At 39.2% G+C, this 16,061-nt stretch overlaps 1 protein-coding gene across 2 annotated transcripts; it reads left to right on the top strand.

The window, feature by feature from the left end:
• The first annotated feature begins 1,287 nt into the window (after window positions 1-1,287).
• Window positions 1,288-10,048, top strand: LOC147150448 (low choriolytic enzyme-like). Of its 2 annotated transcripts, none has more exons than XR_015086080.1 (10): window positions 1,288-1,303; window positions 1,371-1,475; window positions 1,580-1,607; window positions 1,700-1,747; window positions 1,914-2,045; window positions 3,841-3,961; window positions 5,178-5,356; window positions 6,533-6,614; window positions 9,041-9,602; window positions 9,830-9,860. XR_015086080.1 is itself a non-coding variant. In XM_086025220.1 (10 exons), exons 2-10 carry the CDS (start codon window positions 1,410-1,412, stop codon window positions 9,832-9,834), a joined length of 786 nt encoding a protein of 261 aa, XP_085881346.1. In that variant the 5' UTR covers window positions 1,288-1,303; window positions 1,371-1,409; the 3' UTR covers window positions 9,835-10,048. The 2 variants fall into 2 exon arrangements, 1 of the variants encoding a protein (XP_085881346.1); XM_086025220.1 differs by having other exon boundaries at window positions 9,478-9,602; window positions 9,830-10,048.
• The last annotated feature ends 6,013 nt before the right edge of the window (window positions 10,049-16,061 follow it).

Genomic DNA, 16,061 nt, shown 5'->3' with positions numbered 1-16,061 from the left:
CGCAGGACACACACACACAGACACCGTCACTGAGCGGGAACCGACCCCACGCTGCCCGCACACAACTCAGGCGTGTGTACCACTACACCATCAGTGACCCCATCTGTCATCCGTTCTTTCCATTTTAAATTGGCAGTCAAAAAATCATAAAAGTAAACATTTTTATTCTAACAAAATAAAAATCTTGATTTTATTATAATCCAATTTCAGACTACGATCAAAAATCAAAAATGGAAAAAATATATAAATTTGTATTCCATTTTATTTGAATATTTAATTGTTCGGGTTTGTATGACCAGGAAGTTTAGTCACAAGCATCAAGAAAGACACATTGCCTCGTTAGCCGCACAAGTCAGTCACGATCACAACCACAATCCATCAAATGATTCATCAGACATAATCAAGGATAAGTGTGTTTAAAACATTATTGTAGTCAGCTTCATGCATGACAGGACGGCTGACACGGAAAACATGCTTTCACCACTGTTTGTCTGTTTGTATTATTTTCAATTCATTTACATTGTGTCTACATGGAACAGCAACTGTATGGACTACATTTGCATCGGGTCTCACTATCCTTTTCTATACAGCCCACAGTTTTGGCTAATAGATGGAGGACGAGCAGAGTTATGGCCATATGCAAGCAGTATATTTAAGATGTTTTTTGACCTTCCGCATGGTGTGAGTACGAAGACTGTGAATTCCCCTGGTGCTGTATAAATGGTTGAAGCTATTCATTCATGACATCGGACTGGATAATTGGTCGAAAATGTAAAGACAGTATGTGGTGTATAGCAATTGTTGTGAAGTAGACAAAAAGTAGCAAATGAAGCCAAAATCAAAAGTAAATATAAGACACAGCTGACAGAAATTAACATTGTAAGAAAAGAACACATTTTCTTTCTTTTTGATCAACTGGGTACAGGCACACTATGATAATGTTTAGTTCGTAGGATTATCATTACCGCTATTATCTATGTACCATCAACTTGTTTTTTTTTTTAAGGCTGATGGTAATTCGCTATAATCAAGTTAGCAAAGTATTAACTATAACATTATTTAAAGAATCACCTTTTATTTTCATGTTTATTAACATGCTGACTTAGTTGTGCTGGAAAAAAAAAAACGTGCTATACATAATACTTCCTGGAAATCTCTTGAAGATACTTCCGCAGAACTAAATAAGTTCACCTGACAACAATGATGCTCAGGTATTCCGACCTCAGACACACCCTTTATGAAACCAATATAAAGATGACAAGCTGAGCATCTACATTCAAGAATCAAGGCCCTGGTACAGCAGGTACACCAAGTTTACCGCAATACAATATACTTAATATGAACAATTTACTCTTGCTTTATCCCTCCAGATTTGAAGATTAACAACAGACTACGATCAGACAGCAATCATGACTCCAGTCATGACACCAATAATTCCCTTTATAGTCCTACTGATACTGATGGGTGTTCCTCCAGTAAGATTACACAGGACTGTACATGTGTTGATTTAAATACTTTTCATTTATTTTTCCTTATTAAGAAAATATATGTGTCATATAATAACTATTTTGTATTTCAGACAGTATCTGTGGGTGGTGAGAACATAGGCAAGTAAAATCATTCACAAAACCAACTACTTAAAGGCAGCAGTAGTGCTAATTTATAAAGTCCTATTCTGTTCGCTCTTTTCCCCACCCAGAAAACATGGACGTCAGTGAAATAATTGAAAAGGCGAATGCTAACACAAGTAAGAGAACACACACATACATTTCTAAACAACCAATTAATTAAATGAACAAAACAACTGTTTGATAGATTCAGGTATTGTCTAAAACTGTAACCATGCAGACAAATGAAACCACCAATATTGATTGCTTGATAGAAAATAAATGCTTCTGGTTGTTCTTTGACAGCTACACCTCTGATCCATGGTGACATTGCAACGGATTTGCTGAGGAATGCAGATGCCTGCACAGCCATAGGATGTAAATGGCCTAAAACCGGGTCTTACGTCTATGTGCCGGTTATTATCTCCAGTGCATACAGTAAGTCACACATCCCTCTATAAGAACTGTTGGTAGTGTGGACACGAGTTGTCAGTTCCCAGAATTGTAATATCATGAGACTGAAGAGCTGAATGGTTTTCTTCGGTCAGATTTACCCCTGAGTTTTGAGGAATGACTCTAAATTTTTTTCACATAACCATTGATCAAAGAAAACTACTGTATATAACGCATAACCCAGGTTTACACTAATATTGATTATTAAAAAGTTTGCGCCATTAACTGTAAAGGATCTTGAAACATCACTTTTTGAAGCTTTTTGCCCCTTTTCATTTATATCCTTCTCTCTTCCATGCTATGTTTTCCAGATAATCCAGTGGGAATGTCAATGGCATGTGTTTTGCTCAGTTTTTTTTCTCATTTGGTATTTCTTAGCTATCTATGAAAACATAAATTAAAGTATGATTGCTGTTGGGGGTTGACGGAGTGACGATTGATGGACTGGAGGACTAGTGAACTTTACTGACGAAAGAGATAATGGCTGCTCATTTAAAATAACATGACGGACTGACGATTACAGTTTGGTTTGTCTTGAAATAATGACGAACTGGTGATGACGGACGGCTGTCCAGGCTGCTGACGAATGACGGACCAGCAAAATGTATTTAATGGCCCACCTATGATCATTGTTACTTGTTATTAATTGGCAATACAAAAATAAAAAAAGTAAAAAAATGACAGAGCAATGTACTAAACCTGATCAATTAGATACTAAAATCAAATTCTGTCTATTTTTTTATCCAGCCCTAAAATGTACATAAATGAAATAATTAGGCATTTCTTTATTGTTTTGTGTTGGATTAAAAACAAATAATAAAATAATCAGTTTTTCAACTATAATGATATCTTACAGAAGTGTGGAAATTCCAATGTGGAGTAAAAAATTTGAACAAGCAAATACGTTTGAACGTATTTGCGCGTACGTTCGAAAATTACTTGAAGGCTAAATGCTACAAACGTAGCTTTTTTCCCATAATACTATGGGGTATTAAGTAGTTCAAACATATTTCCAAGCGAACGTATTTGCACGTAAATTCAACGTTACATTAGAATGTACTTCCAACTACTTATTTGTCACTCAAACAATTTTACTCCACAATGACGGTTCCACGCTTCTGAAATATCATGTCTTTTAGAGAGGCAAAATATGTCAAAGATCATTCTAAATTAGAATTTTCTGTAGGGAAGGCCACACATTTTCAAGGACCTTGAAAATACATTTTCAATGTGCAAAGTTTTTCATGACTGTATGAACCTAGATATATAAAAGGAACATTCAGTATATATTTCTATTCAGAGAATACACTTTGGATTAAAGCGGAAATCAACCCAAACATATTTTTTTCAAGAATATCTTCTTATTTTAGCCATCTCAGGGGGCAGCCATTTTGTCATTTCTGTCGACTGAAAATGACATCACAAATGCTCAGGGCTCAGGTAACGACCAATCACAGCTCGGTTTCAGAAAAAAGGCCAGCTGTGATTATCATTTTTAGTCAACAGAAGTGACAAAATGACTGCCCCCAGAGATGGCTAAAAACGGGTGTATTAACTCTTATTCAACAAACGCAATATTTATCAGATTGCCCTGGTTCAACTAGTGGACTTTCATAGAACAAATTCTTGAAAAAAAATATGTTTGGGTTGACTTCCTCTTTCATGGCTACAGTGCTCTCAGTACTGTAACGTAATTGCTTCTCCAGCAAGATGGGTTTGTTTTATTTATCTATTTATTCATTTATTTATTTATTTTCTTGTTCAAAATTTGACTCCACAGCCTCACGAGAGCGCTCTATCATCATTGATGGCTTGATCAGTTTCTATGAAAAAACCTGCATTCGCTTTATGTGGAGGCGCCGGTGGCAAAGAAATTACTTGTACTTCTTCTCTGGATCTGGGTAGGAATATGCACACAATACCTTAACTGTAGATGATGTTGGTGTCCTTTTTAAATCTGATTGGATCCTAAAGAAATAAATCACTCATGTTTTTGAACTCACCAATCCCTTGTATGAGGTGTGTGAGAAAGATTCCACAACTGGTGTCACAAAAGAAAGATTTCAAATCCGAATGAGTTTTCCCTTTCAAAGTAAACCCTCCGGAGTCAAACACACTTTCCCACTTTTCCTGCCACGCCTTCATGAGCGCTTGGAAGAATTCTTACGGGATCCTTCACAGCTCTGTCGCCACAGTCACAGATGTTGTCCACGTCTTCAAAACAGGTCTGTTGATGACCCCCTTAAGTTTCAGAAAGAGGAAGAAAATCAGAGCCAGCTCAGGTGAGTAGGGAGGTTGCTCCAGCAAGGAGTTTTCTTCTCAGCCAGGAGCTGTTGAATGCGCAGGGCGTTGTAGGGTGGCACGTTGTCATGGCGAATCAGCCGTGCATTGTCCTGCCACAATTCTTATATCATCTTAAAGCAGAAGTAAAACACAAACATATTTTTTTCAAGAATATGTTCTTTGCAGGCCCACTAGTTGAAACGCGGCTTTCTGATAAATATTGCATTCGCGGAATATGAGTCAAGCAGCAAAATCCACATGTTTTTAGCCATCTCAGGGGGCGGCCATTTTGTCACTTCTGTCGACTGAAAATGACATCGCAAATGCTCAGGTCTCAGGTAACAACCATGATGGCTCAGCTTCAGAAAACAGGTGAGCTGTGATTGGTCGTTACCTGAGCCCTGAGCCACTGTGATGTCATTTTCAGTCGACAGAAGTGACAAAATGGCCGCCCCCTGAGATGGCTAAAAACATGTGGATTTTGCGGCTTGACTCATATTCCAAACAAAATGACAAAGTGACAAAATGGCCACCCCAGCGATCGCTAAAAACGTGTGGATTAACTCTTATTCCACAAATGCAATATTCATCAGAATGCCACTGTTTCAACTAGTGAGCCCGCATAGAACTTATTCTTGTAAAATATCTTTTTGGGTTGACTTTCTCTTTAAGCACTGACAAAGCAAACTGCCAGATTTCTTTGTGGATGTGCTGGTTGATCATCTGGGCCACAGAGAGGGTGACTTGGAAAGGGGAAAACCTCAATTAGGATTGGAACATATCTTTTGTGACACCAGTCTTGCAACCTTTTTGACACACCACCTATATGCTCAGGTGTTGGTCGTACCTTGGTCGTCAGTCGACCGGACAGCCAATCTCCTTGCAGAAAAATGGGTGTGTGTTCCTTGGCACTGTGCAGCACGAGGTTCTTCATGCTCTTGGATTCCACCACGAGCATGTTCGGTCTGACAGAGATGATCACGTCACCATTAATTTTGAGAACATCATTTCAGGTGAGCCTACATTGTATGACCTTGTAGAGGCCGAAGTACAACAAACACACAGATTGCGTTTAGAGCTACAAACTTAATTGCGTTCAGTGTTTTATAATGCAACTAAGACTAGGTTCACACTGCAGGTCTTAATGCTCAATTTGGATTTTTTGGATAAAATCCAATTTTTGATCTCGGTCTGTCTCGTTTGTGACCATGCGTCACCCAAAGAGATGACGTAACTCACGACGTAGTGTTTATGGATGTAAATGTGGTCCAGCGAGTTGGGGCACTGTCGGAAGGAAACCTTATATGACCAAATAAGGTTAATTTAATATTTTTCCACAGATCAATTCAAGTGATCAGTCTCCACATGGTCTATTATTATTATTATGATGATGACGATGATGATGATGATGATGATGATGATTATTATTATTATTAACGAATCTAAAGTAATGAAAATAGCTTCAGGGCAAATTATCTCTCTCCGAAACATGAAGTTGCTGGGAACTTGGTTGTATAACTACATCTCTTCCTCACTCACGCGGCACAGTGTCGCCTCAAGATTAAAGGTCTGTATGTTGTAAACAGGTTAGACACAGCTCATTAGGCCTGTTTTGTTAAATCCGGAAAGCTGTAATTCTTCATAGCAAAATTGAAGATAATTCTATGTTTTGCTTTGAATGTTTTAAAGCACTTTGAGTTGCATTTTTATGTATGAAAAGTGCTATATAAATAAAATGTGATTGATTGATTGATTGATTGATAGCAGCAGGAAGCTGAAAGCTGAAGTCTATCAGCTAACAATTTTTCTTACACTAAATGCATCAATCTGTAATAGATTTGAAGATGACATTAGCTATTGTTAAGTTTAAAGCCTTTTTTTTCTTTTCGATAACTCATCGCTAGTATAGACTTTGATGGGCATGGCTGCCCGTGTTCGTAACATTCTAATCAAGGAAAGCTTAAGAACTTATAGTTTTTTTAAGCTAATTAAATAATCAATTTAACATGATTATGTTCAAATGTTGTGTTAATGTCGGCGAGGAATAGTGTAGGATAGCATTATAAGGTATAATACCAACTTTAGCAATGCAGTGTAACGAAACTGAAGCAAGACTGGGTTTTTTTTTAACTTCATCCCAGACAGCAACAACATTTAAATATTTTATTCTTGTCTCCTTCATTGTGTAGGTGTTGAACGCAACTTTCAGAAGGAGGAGACCAACAACTTGGGTACCCCCTACGACTTTGAGTCGATAATGCACTACAGCAAGTGAGTGTTTATCTACTGTATTTTTCAGACTGTAAGTCACTCCAGTCCAAAAAATGCATCATGAAGAAGAAAAAAAACCATATATAAGTCACTCTGGATAAGTCAAATTTTGGGGGGACATTTTCAAAAAACCAAGACCAAGAACAGTAGAGCTCAGACTCGTAAACAAAAATCCCTGTTCGCCAATGGACTGAATCTTGACGGAAGCACACAACGATTGGGTGGGGTCTGTTCGCTGACGGACTTCTCACCTTGTCCAAGACACAGAATGATAGTTATCTGGTAGCCTGAACGACAAACATGTAGTTTTAGAAGTCCATTCAGATCACAAAAGGACCAGCGTGTTGTGAACGAAGGTTTCGGGACAGAACACATGTACCACTAAATTAATGAGATAGGGAGGTGGTATACCATGTAATATTTTATGATTTAATGGCATAACCTTAAAATCGCATCTCAAGTGGACCGGGAGCCAATGCAAGTTGGCTAGTGTTGAGGTAATATGATCGAACTTTCTCATCCTTGTGTAGTGACCTGGAATTGAGGTAGAGCAGGTATTCAATATTCAAGATATTTTACCCATTCACAGGTTTGTCCCGAATGAACAGAACGAGAGACTGAAGCTAAACTCGATGGTTAGCGGGCATGTAATCATTAAGCGGTTGTGCTTTGACTTTTTCAAGAATTTTCACAGTGAACAGGAGATATAATACCAGCCTATAATTACAGTGACTTTCCAGGTTGAGGTTTGATCGCTTAAGTCTGTGTTGTAGGGGTCTTCTTCTTCTATTTCTTCTTCTATTTTTGGCGGTTGGCAAATACTTTTGGTGCAGTAATGCAGAGTCAGAGTGCTTCCCAACCGCCAAAAAGAAGCCAACACGATTAGGGACCAGGGATTTTGGGTGCCAGTCCGAGCTCTACTTTTAATATACAAATAGCGCCTGAGTATGGGTTACATAACCAGCCAAACTATGAAAAGCAGTGTGATTTACAGTCCGAGAATTACGGTAATTTGAAATACTGTATCAATCTCTTTATGTACCGTATTTCTCGATTGAGTTTGACATACAACTTGTGACTTGGGGCTCGATATTCATTCAGCTGCCTTCAAATGTAACAACTGGCACATCTTGATTTTTGTGAAGGTGCTGTCCTTGAGTGCTCTGTGCTATGGTGGCATAGTGGTGTTCCTAGGTCATTTCCTTTGACATGTTCATGGCACACCTGACAATTTGGTGGCTGAAAGTAGACAGAATGTCACTGTGCTGGAACAACCTCTAACTATTGGCGCAGGTAGAGTAACACGAATTTGCTGATTTTGATCGGTGCACAGGCAGATTCTGTGCTTCTCGTACGTCTGGTGGATGCCATCATATATCATTCATAAATATTACAACCGAGTGCATCAAACCCTCTGAATCATTATTATGATTATTATTATTATGATCTTTAATACGTTTTTAAAATCACCCCCTTGGCTGCGGCACACCATGTTCATGTACACTTTACATTGTGATGACCTTTGTAACCTCAGTGATCCATGTGCATGAAAAGAGTTAACCCTATAAGAATTAGGCTGCAAAACCAACAGATATATAGCTCTCCAGTATCTTGCGCTTCAGATTACTTTTAAATATAGGGAATGTGGGCGATTGTTTTATATAATTTTCTAGCTCATTCCATATTTGAGGACCCTTATAACATATACTGAAATGAGCACCTTTCAATTTCCTATATTTACCTTTTGTGCACCCTATTCCTGGTATTTTGTCGGTGAGTGGAGGAGTCACTCACACCAATGAGTATTTAGCCTATTAACCACATTGTACATTGTGCATAAATTATGAAAGAGATTACATTCAGGAATCTTTAGGAGACCATATCCATGGAAGAGAGCGTTTGTAGAATAATTGTGCTTGGACCAGGATATTGCTCTTACAGCTTTTTTTTTTTTGCAATATAAGCAATTTGGTGGTATACGTAGGGTAAGTATTGTTCCAAATAATATTACAATAATTTATATGAGGCTCAAACAGATATCAATATAAAGATAGCAATGCCTTTAGTGGGAGCAATTGTCTTAGTTTATAAAATAATCCCACAAATTTCGATAATTTTTTGACCAACTCCTCTATGTGTATTTTGAAATTTATGGATTGGTCAATGTAGATTCCTAAAAATTTTGTAAACTCAACTTTATTAATAGGTATACCATCTATAGTTATTTGTATGTTACGATCACTGTATTTATCTTTGTTAGTGCTGAAAACAATATAATTGTTTTTATTAATATTCAAGGATTATTTGTTACATTTAAACCAGGTTGTTACCTTTGTTCACTGCTCATGCAAAAGTGTTTCAACTTTGCATGCTTTCATCTCATGCATGGACTCCAGCATAACAATTTATACTTCTTCCATGTGAAGGACTGCACCTGCCTATCATGCGCCGATTTAAAAGGAAATGGCACGGCAACGACCGACCCTCGTGAGGATAAGTGCAGTTCGGAAAATGGATGGATCTATGAGACGAGCCGCTTCGATTGCTTTCTGATCAAGTCAGCTACCGATCACGCCCATAAAGACGAAAAATGCCCGTTTCTAACTGCGCCAGGCACATCTGTGAAAATACCGAAAGCAAATATAGCCCTCTCCTGCATGGATTTACACCTCTCATGAGACTTCCACTGGGCATGCATAGAGCTTGTGCTCTTTATTTCTTGATATTAAAATGCAAGATGCCATGAAGTTACCCTAATAATAAATAAGACATTATAATTTGTTTTGTGTATAATTAACAGGTTTGCATTCAGGTAATACGTCAATATGCAAAGATGTTAATTTTGATGTCTTCTTTAATGCAGATTTGCTTTCTCCAAAAATGGACAACCAACCATTGTGGCCAAAAGTGATCCTGACCTGATGTTTGGTCTTTCAAGAGAGATGAGCAGCAATGATATTGCACGTATCAATGCACTTTATGAATGTGGTAAGTTGTAAAACTGCACTTGTGTCATATGTGTGATAACACACTGAGCTTGCAGATAACGTAACTTCTATTTTATGTCTTGCGATTAAACTTAAAAGTAATCAAACTGAAATATGTAGTTGTCAGTTATAAAATGCGTATGTATTGAAAATGTGAGATTTTACATGAACGAGGATTAAATAATTTGCAATGTAATCCATTAATAACATTCAAATTGTTTTTTCCAGATTGATAAATAATAAAGTGGAAGGTGTTGGCTGTCAGAGTTTCCCAAGTTTTATTTCATCATGGTTATACAAGCTGACAGCGGCTGTGGTGAAAACAAAATGACTACAAAGCAGACATACATGGCTGTGTTAGCTGAAGTCAACACTTTCTGATTAGTTTTATTTTGCTGTTTGTTCTTTTCCTTAGAGACCAAATAAATAAAACTCATGTGTTGTGTATTTTTATTCATGGCGTGTATTTCCTTCTACAACACATTCAAACTCACTGCCTTTTGGAACTCCATGTCATGATTTTTTTTTCTCTGTTTTTGTGTGCGTGCGTGTGTGTGTGTTTGTGTGTAGCTCAGTTAAAAAAAAAGTTACTGTTTATGCATGATACTGCTAATGAGGATGTAATACACCATGTAAAAAAAGATCCAAACTTTTGCATTAAAATACTGTATACAACCTATTTAATAGTTAAAACCCTACCTTTGAAAAGGCTTCATTTTGTTTTAACCTGCAGGATGGATGTACGTTTATTCTCTCTTATTCCATCTGCTGTAGGTAAGAAGAAACAATGAATAAAAATCAATAGACAAGGCATAGGAGTTTAGCTACAACATATTTTGTTCGATTGTCCGTTCCGGCACCACATAACCCCCTCATGTGATGCTTTCCAGCAGTATTTTTTTATTCTACATTTGCTTTGAGTACACACAGATGTACTCGAAGGACTGGAGCGCGGGTTTGATTTATCCAATGTAATTTTGATAAAGACTGAAAATAATGGTCCGAGTAGATAAGGTGTTTTTAAAATTTACGGCTGGAATAACCAACTGTGTGGGTCCCTTCCGCGCACACTGAAAAAAATGGTGTGTTGAATTTGTGATTGCACGAAATAAAATCATCTGGATTCAGATACATTTTTCAATTAGACTATACAAACTCAAATAAAATGGAGTAAATTCAACACACCATTTTTTTCAGTGCTGTAGTCCATTTCTCAGATCAGCTCTAGAAAAGTGCAGGTCACTTTGAATTGGGATTGTACTTGAAATTTTGCTTGTTTTGGGGTCACTCATAATACGATCAAAATTCACTATTCGTTCTAAAGTACCAAAAACACGTGTGTGGGTGTTGATCTTATTATGCCTGTATGCCGTCTATGGCCCTTTATGACTCCCAGCCCTGATGGCTCATGGACTATAAGGCACACACGTGTACAGTTGTATTGCACGCAGGCTTCGCTGCAAGATAGGGCCTGTCAAGCGAGTTTGCCCGACTCTTTTTGTATACGGCACCGGTCCATCCCTTTCAGTCCTGTCGCCTTGTATCCTGGAAAACCTCCATTGTGTGCTGTCTTAGAATATTTCTAATTTGCAGCTGTTTTCGGCTTGGTTTTTGTTATTGCGATTCAAGCATTTCTTTCTTGCAGCGTTTTTCGTTTTAATGTGTTTTTCCATCCATCCATCCATCCATCCATTATCCAATCCGCTTCTCCTCACAAGGGTCCCAGCTGTCATCGGGCATTAGGCGGGGTACACCCTGAACTGGTTGCCAGCCAATTGCAGGGTACATAATGTGTTTGTATTTTATTTGTTTGCATTCATGTGTTTATGACTTTTTGTTTGTATCATTCCTGTGTTTAAAGCGTCCAGCCATTGGCAGCACGTTTTCTCGGCCACCATATATGTGACTCTGAATTAGGCTTACAAATTAGATACAATGCAACCCCGGTTCATGTGCTCATTTCATTTTCTGTTTGTGAACTGAAATGTTGGTGTAAAGCAAATGTTCCCATTAAAATAAACGTGTACTTTTACACATATTTTGATTGGAGATGGCAAAATGAAAAAAAGCACAGAAAATTAAAAAAAAAAAAAAACACTTGGGTTAAAGGTCAATTCTGTCACGATCACGTGCCCAGAACTCCAAAACCCCAAAGCAGAGCCAAACAAAACTTATGAACAAATACAATGCTTTATTGATCCAAGGGAGCACGCAAACGCGAGCAAGGATAAATATATTCAAACAAAGAAAAACATCAGCATAAGGCTGACGTGATAACACGAAATACCAGTGGATGGGCGGAGCGCAGTGGAAGCTAGATGCCGGAAGAACAGACAACAACACTAAAAGGAAATTAATGTAACAGAAGTGTAGCAAAAGATTAACAGAGGAACTCAGCCCAATTGGGAGAAAGACAAATGAGTGCAATAAACAAAAAGTCAAAAGGAAAGACAGAATCTAGACCAGATTGGTTTAGAAACAAAAGAAAACAAACCTAGTCCAGAATTACCAAAACCGGAATTACTTACGTGTGACAAAGTTAAACGACGTATTGTGTGGCTGTGGAAATAAGCACGCGATGGACAAAGGGGGAACACAGCAACAATATTCCGGCGACTAGCTTCCACTTCTCCAGCACCTATATACCCATCTGATTGTCATGACAAACCAGGACTGGAGGCTCCCCCCATCCACCAGACTCAGGGGACTGAAAAAAAACAACAACATGACAAGTGCTTTAAAATCGGAAAATTGGAAAATAGCCATGACAGCAAAGACTCAGACAATTCTCTGCTCCAAGTTGATCAAAGATGACCGGCGTTACCTGTGAGTACTGCGACAATTGCAAACAAACATTGGTGAAGCTATTCTATCAGCAAAATGCCCGCTAATAGCTCCTCTGTTTAAAAAAATGTGCTGAAGAGGTTACTATTTGCCAAGTAACACATCCAGGCCTATGGACTATATGCACTATATGTGGGTCTGACATATTTCTAGTAAAATCTCATAAGGCATCGCCCTTTCCGGTCATGCCCAGCGCCATGAAGCCGTTAAACTTCGGATCATTTCTATTAATTTTCAACATTTTGGGGTATTTTTCGGGATTATTTTTATGTGTGTGGTTGCGCGTATTTGTGATGTGAAGTATGAGGACAGTACATGGAGCCATCAAGATATACAGATGAGGTTCTACACGGTGTTATTCCTCTTTGATGAGGATGGGCGCAGTGGGTTGCTAACATTCAACCACACAAGGGCGCCGTTTGTTCAACTAGAAATCCCAGCCTTAATTTTGACAGCTCTAAAGCTTTTGATGTGTTGTTATTGTTACTCTGTTTGCATAGATTAACGATGTTCCTGGCCTTTCAAGTTTTCCTGTGTCTGCATAACTATTATTCTTATGCTGCCATTTTATTGTATTAAAAAACATACAAATATTTATGAGTCTTATTCCTGCGCCGGGTTTCCATATTAACCACTTTCAGCAACATTGATTTTTGAGAAACGTCACCTTGGTCAATAAAAAAAAAAAAAAACCTGTTATACAGTAGAGGAAGCATTACATCTCTTTCAGAATGGTGACCAGGCTGATCTAAGGATTGAGACAGCGAGTCTGAGCAAGAGCAGCCTCATTCTAGTGAAGAACTGCTGGACCCAGCCAACAACGCAGGGAATCAATATCAATATAACAGTGTAGTGAGTGACACTCAACCTCCACACGGTGGTATTGCAGTACCACCTGTAACAGACGGGACTCGGTGGACTGGCACAAGCCGTCAAAATGGAACGGTCTAAAATCCTTCATGTGAAAAAGCTTAAAGTGGCTTAATGTTAGAAAACTACGACCAATTATGCACGGTGATCGACTGGTTAGCACGTCCGCCTCACAGTTCAGAGGTCATGGGTTCGATCCCGGCCCCGGCCTCCCTGTGTGGAGTTTGCATGTTCTCCCTGTGCCTGTGTGGGTTTTCTCCGGGTACTCCGGTTTCCTCCCACATTCCAAAAACATGCATGGTTAGTTGTATGGACTCTCTAAATTGCCCCTAGCTGTGATTGTGAGTGCAGATGTTTGTCTCTGTGTGCCCTGTGATTGGCTGGCAACCAATTCAGGGTGTCCCCTGCCTACTGCCTGAAGACAGCTGGGATAGGCTCCGGCACGCCCCACGACCCTTGTGAGGATGAGCGGAATCAATAATGGATGGATGGATGGTTTGAAAACCCAAAACTCGAGCGACTCCACCAGACCAATCAACACTGGCTGATCGGGTAACAAAAATACGAACACCATACAAGGGTTAAGTTTTTTTTTACACACACATTAAACATTTTAGACTGTCCAATCAAAGAGAAATGAAGGCTCTAGAAGATCTAAGTAGTTTTATAATTCAGGTGGTCCTAGTGTTAAACAAAGGAGCCGTTCCTGTTTTTTTTTTTGTTGTTTTTGGGCCGTTATGGATTTAGGGGTAGAGTTACATCACATGAACAGCGTGCTCAGCCACACCGTCTACCCTGCAGTGCACAGGAAGCTCCAGTGCCTTACGGGCCAGTGTCTCTTTTGGTCATTGAATGTCACGTTTGAAAATGGTTTGAAATTGAAAAACGACTCGTTAGATTTTCGTTTTAATATCAAAATACCAAAATTGAAATACAGCTTGATTGTCTAGTTTGGTGTCTGGAACGAGTAAGAAAATGTACAAAATCAGTTTGATGTTCAAATTCTAAAACGAAAATAGAATATATCACGAGACACAAATCGAAATACGGCTCATATACTGTATTGGTTTTAGATTTCCAGAAGTTGTCACTGAAAGTATTATTCCTAGTGACCAGGAGATGGCGACAGCGGAGCGCCTGAAGACGATATGGTGAACTGTATTGTAACCTGGAGAAAATTGTTGGTATACTGTTAAATTAGTAATAATAATAATAATAATAATAATAATAATAATAATAATAATTAAAAATAACAATAACAATGAGAAGAAGAAGAAAATAATAATAATGAGAAGAAGAACAACAAGAACAAGAAGAAGAGTAATAAAAACAAATAAAAAGTGAATGAAAACTAACTAATGAAAATCAGAAATAGCTTTTGAATTATGGTTGAACAGTTTTATTTGAAAAATGATAATCATAAACTCATGAAACAGGCCTGGACAGAATGGTGGTACTCCAAGAAAAGAAAGAAAAGAATATAATTTGACCATATGGACATGTTCAACCAATGTGCTGTCAAATTAGTATCACAGATGTCTTCCAACTTGTAAGAAGTCAGTTGGCCAACATTTTCAGGCATTCATACTCCACTACAACCATGGGGAAAGACCAACATTCTCACCTGGAAGCATCCAACAGTGATAACACACTTAACACACTCCGAAGAAAGTGGTGGCGCAAGCATTACAACACAGTCGGTCAGCGTCTGAATTTCCGCTACCCGATTTCCAACAAACACTTTGTAGCGGCAGGACTCAGATTGCAGTCAGCGGAGTACAGTGGTGGAATCGGACCAGCAGACAACTTGGTGGATCGGGATGGTGAGTTTGGTATCAAGCAGCTTGACGAGTTACGCACCGGTTAATGCTGCACTGAGTTCAAGCCGAGGCATAGAAAGGCACTTCTTGGGAGCAACCCTGGAACGGGCTAGGACAAAGGCAATATGGGTAATGCCTTGGTCGTCAGTGGTTCACAGGTAAGCGACTGAACCGTATGCCCTCTCCGAGGCATCACAGAAGACGTGAAGCTACCTGGTAGCTGTGGAGGTATCAGCACCTCGTGGTGTGTAGGCTCTAGGATACTGCACTTGAAGGAGGTTGGGAAGCACATCAACCCAGACAAGCCACTGCTCTTTAAAATGCCTATGTTCTATGGGGTCATCCCAGCTCAGATCATGCTTCCAGAGATCTTGGATAAGAACCTTGGCTTTAGTTGTAAATGGGATTATGAAGCCCAGTGGATCATATTGGCTGGCCAGAGTCTTGTACAGGTTTCTCATTGTGGGTTGAAGAGGCTCTGGTGAACGGTGTCGGTAACTCATGGTGCCGTCGAGACAGTTCCACTGCAGTTCCAGCGTGAGCTCATCCTGGTCGGCACTATCACGGGACAACCACAGTTCGCTACTGACAGATCTCGCATCGTTAGGCAAGTGTTCAATAACTGAAGGCAGATTGCTCACCCATTGTCTGATCTCAAAGCCGCCTTCAGCGAGGAGGTTGCGTAGTCCATCCACAACGGACTTGGCATGTGCGGGATCAGGCATGCTATAAAGACAGTTGTCAACATAGAATGCTTGGGTCACATCGTCAGCAAGTCCTGGTTGGTTGACTTCGGAGTCCCCCACATGCCGCTGAAGAGCGTATATTGCACAGCACGGGCTGCAGGTGGTCCCAAAGGGCAGGACTTTCCAATCGTAGATCTCGGGTTCTTCCTCTCTTTGCATGTTTCTCCACAAGAAGCGCAT

This window comes from Filicampus tigris, chromosome 3, assembly GCF_054856515.1.
Source record: "Filicampus tigris isolate MCC_2025a chromosome 3, RoL_Ftig_1.0, whole genome shotgun sequence".
Taxonomy (NCBI): domain Eukaryota; kingdom Metazoa; phylum Chordata; class Actinopteri; order Syngnathiformes; family Syngnathidae; genus Filicampus; species Filicampus tigris.
The sequence above is the reverse complement of the archived record's forward strand: the minus strand, read 5'-3'. Positions and strand labels throughout refer to the sequence as shown.

What these genes read in the sequence shown, in the direction of transcription:
- LOC147150448 (XM_086025220.1), top strand. Translation starts at nt 1,410, where the DNA reads ATGACTCCAGTCATGACACCAATAATTCCCTTTATAGTCCTACTGATA. An exon ending in TATTATCTCCAGTGCATACA is followed by an intron (nt 2,046 to 3,840) that starts GTAAGTCACACA and finishes TTGACTCCACAG; the next exon opens with CCTCACGAGAGCGCTCTATC. An exon ending in TCGATAATGCACTACAGCAA is followed by an intron (nt 6,615 to 9,477) that starts GTGAGTGTTTAT and finishes TCTTTAATGCAG; the next exon opens with ATTTGCTTTCTCCAAAAATG.